General features: G+C 39.8%; 1 protein-coding gene across 3 annotated transcripts; it reads left to right on the top strand.

Annotated features, from left to right (window-relative positions):
- The first annotated feature begins 1,898 nt into the window (after nucleotides 1-1,898).
- On the top strand, nucleotides 1,899-5,377 carry RPL22L1 (ribosomal protein L22 like 1). Of its 3 annotated transcripts, none has more exons than XM_028504619.2 (4): nucleotides 1,899-2,000; nucleotides 3,686-3,775; nucleotides 3,948-4,069; nucleotides 5,113-5,377. In XM_028504619.2, the coding sequence occupies exons 1-4, from the start codon at nucleotides 1,992-1,994 to the stop codon at nucleotides 5,255-5,257; spliced, it is 366 nt and encodes a 121-aa protein (XP_028360420.1). In that variant the 5' UTR covers nucleotides 1,899-1,991; the 3' UTR covers nucleotides 5,258-5,377. The 3 variants fall into 3 exon arrangements, with proteins under 3 accessions (XP_028360420.1, XP_028360419.1, XP_035873579.1); XM_028504618.2 differs by having other exon boundaries at nucleotides 1,960-2,000; nucleotides 3,683-3,775; XM_036017686.1 differs by lacking the exon at nucleotides 1,899-2,000 and adding an exon at nucleotides 3,149-3,238 and having other exon boundaries at nucleotides 3,683-3,775.
- The last annotated feature ends 341 nt before the right edge of the window (nucleotides 5,378-5,718 follow it).

Below are 5,718 nucleotides of genomic sequence, written 5' to 3'. Positions count from 1 at the left end.
TTAGCACTTAAAAATTTTTTTGTCAGCTCTATTGCTCCAAGTTTATCTCAGGGAATCCTTTGTGTTAGTATTTAAGCTTCGTTTCTCCAGAGGTCATTTGCATTTGCTTCTTCTGCCTGGCACTACCAATCCAAGCACGCATGAAACTACATTTTTAGCTTGCAGGTTTTCATGCTATTTGAGCAGAACTCATTCTAGCCCCAAACCCCTATGAGCATGGGGGCTTGTCATTCTTGGCTCAAAAAGAAAATTGTTTTAGTTTTCCACCAGTTTAACCATAGTGATTATGTATAAAACCAGATTTTAACCAGTTTTTAAGAGGTGGCTATATATGGAGGGGATTTCTCTGTGAATTTAATCTGCCATACTGTTCTATATTTTATTTTCCTGATTTCTTCAGACTGCAGCATCAGGCAGATCCAATGACTGAAGTTTATGATATATTAGAAATATGCCTGTCATATAATATCTTATATTTGAACAGCTGGAAAGACAGCTTCCGTTCATCGTTCTAAATTGTCTTCACTCTTTTCAGATGCTTATTATTTCATATGTTTTAGAATTTGTTGTCAAAATGTATTATCTGTGGGGCCCTGATATGCATTATATTAATATATACTGTTTCTGTGTATAAAGTTTGGGAAGAATTCAGTTATTTATAATATTTAATCTTACCATCTGCACACTTCTGGTTAATAGTTTTAAGTTTTTTTCCTAAGAGAAAAATGTTTTCCATTATAGTTTCTAACTAGTCACTTTGGGATTACTATTTTGAAATGTGTTGTTTTTAACACCATTTGTACAAATGGCTTTAATAGTCAAGTGTTTTTCTTTTTGTCTGAACATGGAAGGCTGCCAAAAACAAGCAAAATAAAATAATAAATGCCTCAATTAATGCCTTTCCCCCCCCAAATATGCAACACTACAAAGATTACTTTTCTCTGCAGCCTGAGCAACCCTTGAAAAGGAAATACTAATTGCTCTTCCCCTCTCCTCACCCCCTTAATGTTTGGGAAAGAAGTGAAATTATTGTGGCTCTCAAAGCAAAGAACGAAAAATTCTTCTTAAAATGGATAGCTGGGAATTCAGAACCTCTATTCAGGCTCCTACACGTTGCACATTTCATTAAAGCATAGTTTCCACGATTACTAATTGCTGTCAAAAAGGATATATACATCGCTGTTACTTTCTAGGGTCACTGTCCGATGCAAAACTCTGAGAGGCAACCCACTTTCACAATTCTTAAAAGTTCAAAAGCTATTTTGTCCTTTTATCATATAGACGGTCACCACCCCCACCACCCACTCTCGTGAGCATTATACATTTTAGTAGTTAGGTCTTGGGAAGTATTCAGTGAATTTCAACTGGGGGGCATTTTGGATGGAAGTGAGGATTCTTAGGCTTAACTGTAAAACCCATGATAACATAGAATAAATTATACCCAACGAGTGAACAAGTGACCACTAGTAACCTTCTGTTACAGGCCTTCCACCCACCAACCCTCACAAGGCCCCCACCCCCCACGCCCGGAAACCTAGTTTATTCAGACTCCAGAAACACTGATTTTCCTCAACAGTCATTTAGAAAACAAATCATAGACATAGAAATAACTTTTTCGCTGGAGGATTATAATTGCAGTATACGACAGAAGATCTCAAAGCAACTTCAGACAATGCCTTGCCCTGAATGAAAGAAGATCCAGGTGATTAGTGAAAGATGATTCCTACAAGCGTGTGTCCCGGCCCGCGAAAAACCGTGAGTCATTTCAAATGCCGCCGCTGGAGGACGCTCCGGAGAAACTTGATTGCCAAGGGATCCCACGCCCCCGGGCCACGCCCTCGTTTCCTGGGTTACAGGCTGCCGTGCTCCTCCCCAAATTCTCTTCCGGCGAACGTAGGGCCTACGTTCCTGGCGCGTGACTCGGCACGCTTAACTATAAATACGTGCCGGCGGCCGCCGCCTTCCCTCTGATCTCTCGGACGACGTGCAAGATGGCGCCGGTGAGTGAGCGTGGTCTAGCTGAGCTAGTCTTACCCCCAGATACGCGGTGTGCGTCTGGAGGGTCGAGGTTGTCTCGTTAGAGATAAAGGGAGGGTAGAAATGGAGACTGAGTCAGGAAAGCAGCCAGCACGTTAAACCTCAAGGTGGTTTTCCCACGCGGCCCTGTGGTGTTCGGGCTGGGCCCGGCCTTGGCTTAGGATGGGTGGCCGTGCGAGCGCATGGAAGGAGGTACGACAGTGAACGGGCCTGGTGGCCCAGACAGCATTTGTGCCATTTCTTCCCTCTCTCGCCCTGGGTGATGCCGGTGCTGCTCGTATTTACTTGCACCAGGAAGGAAACATTGGTATCGCGCGGCCGGAGCTCCGAGGCACGCGGCGCCCCCATACTCCCTGTTGCTAGAGAGAATTATAGAACTAAGTTGGGGAAGAAGTTTGTTTATTATCTCAGGAAGGACTTATTTGAAAGGCGCAAGTTACGAATCTTAGCCAAATGTAAAAGGAATGTACTTCAAAGATTTTACTTATGTTACTGATTAATAAGGGGACCAGTAAGACGTTAAAATGGGTCCAGAGAGCATTTGAAAAATTGGGGGTGTGTCGGAAAATTTTTTAAAAACGTTAGGGAGGGTAATATTTCTGAGTTATATATAAAACTGGGTGATGTCCAAAGGGGGCTTAGGCCCCCTGGGTTATCTCTTCCACCGGACAGCATCTTCTAAATTAAATAATGCCCCAACAGCTATAAATGACACAGTCAAGCCCTGCTCCTCGTAATCTTTTTTTACCACTATCAAGTTTTGGGTAATATTTTTTGACACAAGTTCCTCAACTACCTACGAAAGCAAACTGGCCTTAGTGTTTGGTATCCGTCTGGGTGGATCTAATTTGGAGGTGGCAGCCTTTGATAAGTACTGATATGTCTGTCTGACTATATTGTCTGAACGTGTGTGTATAGTTAGCCACAGCGCCATTTCATTTGTGCAGCTTTACTACATGGTAATTGATCTAAAAGTTCTGGGTCTGGAAAACTTAAGTTTACCTATAGCTTTTAAACTAAAAAAAAAAATCTTTACCAGACTAAAGGTCCCCCTCCCCTTTTCTCACCTATAACAGCGTAAGGATTGAATTCTCTGGATTTAAGTGGTTGTAATGGAGCTTGCACTATGTGGCATGCTGTTCCCGGCTGCATTGGGATAGCAGTAGTAAAGCAGCACCTGTCCTATAGAAAAAAGCACCTGGTAATTTAAAACTGGACGAGGAAAATCATAAAGGTCATAAAACTTTCTCGATAACATAACAAAGGGAGTGTGATTAAAGGCTCAAACATCTGAGTGGGTGTTTCTGGTTTTAACTTGGCAGTAGGTGGATTGATCCCCTTAATCTTTTCCAGTTGTAAAAAATGATTTTTTAAAGAATCTTTTGATGGAGGAAGCTCACCATATACTTTGTGCTTTGAGTTTTGTATTTGTGAGACAGTCAGATGACAAATGGAAAGTCTGTTGGATTTTACGAAAAACTTGGTTTACATGAAGTTGAGTGTCTGATGGTAAATTTTTTAGAGTATTATACTATTTCATATAACAATCTCATGGTAGTATACGTCATTGCATTGATTTTTGAAATTTGTATATAAAATGAATGGATTTTTTTTAGAAAGTCATAATTATAATAACTTTCTGTAGCAGAAAGTCAAGAAGCCTAAGAAGACAATCTGGAAGTTTGGTTTGGACCTTACTCACCCAGTAGAAGATGGAATTTTTGATTCTGCAAATTTTGTAAGCATCACGCTACTTAGTTTATTTTTATCTTTGTAGATTTGTAGAGTTCTTAATAAGGATTAAGTATGTAATACTTGATTTTAACCTAAACTCTATTCCTAGGGTACCTTCCCTAGTGAATATCTAGGGTTTCCTTCCCTAGTTCCACATTTTTTCTGTTTTAAAACAGGAACAGTTTCTGCGGGAAAAGGTTAAAGTCAATGGAAAAACTGGAAATCTTGGGAATGTGGTTCACATTGAACGCTTCAAGAATAAAATCACAGTTATTTCGGAGAAACAGTTCTCTAAAAGGTTAGTATTTGTTTCTCATAATATTTTACTGAAATTTTGGTAGCTGGAATATTTATAGAATATGTAATCCTAATACTCTATTCATATGTGAGAATAGATATGTTGATGTCTGTGAGATACATCAAGAGTGCTTTGAACTTTAATGAGGCCCATATGAATGGAAAATCTATCTGGTTAACAGTTCCAGTTAATTTAGTCTGATGGTCAGTAAGTGTAAGTTAGTGTGAAAATAGAGGCAGACAAGTTACATCCAGGCCACTAGTCCAGTGAATTATAGGCCCTGTAATCCAGCTTGTATATAAACTAACCACTGGGGATTTGGAGATGAAAGAAAGTGTCTGTCCTCGAGGGTCTTATGGACATGCAGATAAATATTATAAAATGAGATAGGAAGGGCCCAAGAATTAGGAGAAAACCTGAAAACAGTGTTGCCAGTGGAATGTAGAGGGAACAGCATTAGCAAAGGGCAGGGAGGCTGGAGACAATTTGGTAGTTAGGAATGCTTGTAAAGTGTAAATGGAAGGGAGTGGCTGGTGTGATGAAATTATACTGACAGCTTTTAATAAGGGCAGCCATGTGTTAGTTGCAAGGTTGTGGATGATCTTAAACTTGTAAGTGGAACTTGTTGACAGGTTGCCCCTCATTGATCCAACATGGGACTGAGGTTTGGAAGGTTGATGGTGCTGGAGTTAAGTACATGATACATTTGAAGAATGAAATTGTATATTTAGTTTAAAAATCCTATTGTGGCAGTAAGACCAAAGAAAGCTACTATACTGCTCTCCTGCATGCTGTCTTCTAACATAAGAATATTAGGTTTAATGAGATGAGAGAAGGGTTTTGTAGAATATAAACTGATTCTAACTGGGGTTGAGGGGCTACCTTATTTGTATCCCTAGCAATGTTGCACAGTAGTTAACTCAGCATATTTTGGAGGGAATTGGGAATCCAGAAGATGAATATTACAGAATGTATCTTACATGTAATGGGTCTCTACATAGTAGGTATTATTTCTTAATGAAATTCATGTTTTTGTTTTAAAGATATTTGAAATATCTTACCAAGAAATACCTTAAGAAGAACAGTCTTCGCGATTGGCTTCGTGTGGTTGCATCTGACAAGGAGACTTACGAACTTCGATACTTCCAGATTAGTCAAGATGAGGATGGATCTGAGTCTGAGGACTAGGTGGGGCCACCTGTTAGAGGGCTCTGCTTAGCAGCAAAACAAATGAAGTATTCCAGAGAAATATCTAGCACTGGACTTATAGTTTACTGTGAATAAAAAACACAGCACTCTGTATGTTAAGCTTTTGTCTCTTATTTAAGTGTGTGTTATTTATATCATACCGGCTGTCCTCTGATAGTTTCTGTTAGTGGTATTTACATAGCTTATAGCTAGTGGAATTTCTCAGGATTTTTGAAATTTTTACTGCTTTTGCAAATGTCCTCAGGTTAAAATATGTAGTGTCATGTGGGAAATAGTGAAGTACAGTTAGGGAGTAACTTGAGTGTACATTGTGTAAATGCAATCCTGAGTGCCTGGAGCAGTTCTTGTTACGTACGTGCTCAGTACTGACTCGTTCCTGCCTGCTGCTTCAGAGGATGTTGACTTTCTAATTAGCATAAAGTCTGGATGAAACCGTATTG

Source organism: Phyllostomus discolor, chromosome 2 (genome assembly GCF_004126475.2).
Source record: "Phyllostomus discolor isolate MPI-MPIP mPhyDis1 chromosome 2, mPhyDis1.pri.v3, whole genome shotgun sequence".
NCBI lineage: Eukaryota > Metazoa > Chordata > Mammalia > Chiroptera > Phyllostomidae > Phyllostomus > Phyllostomus discolor.
Note: the sequence above shows the minus strand (reverse complement) of the source record. Positions and strands in the feature narration are given on the sequence as shown.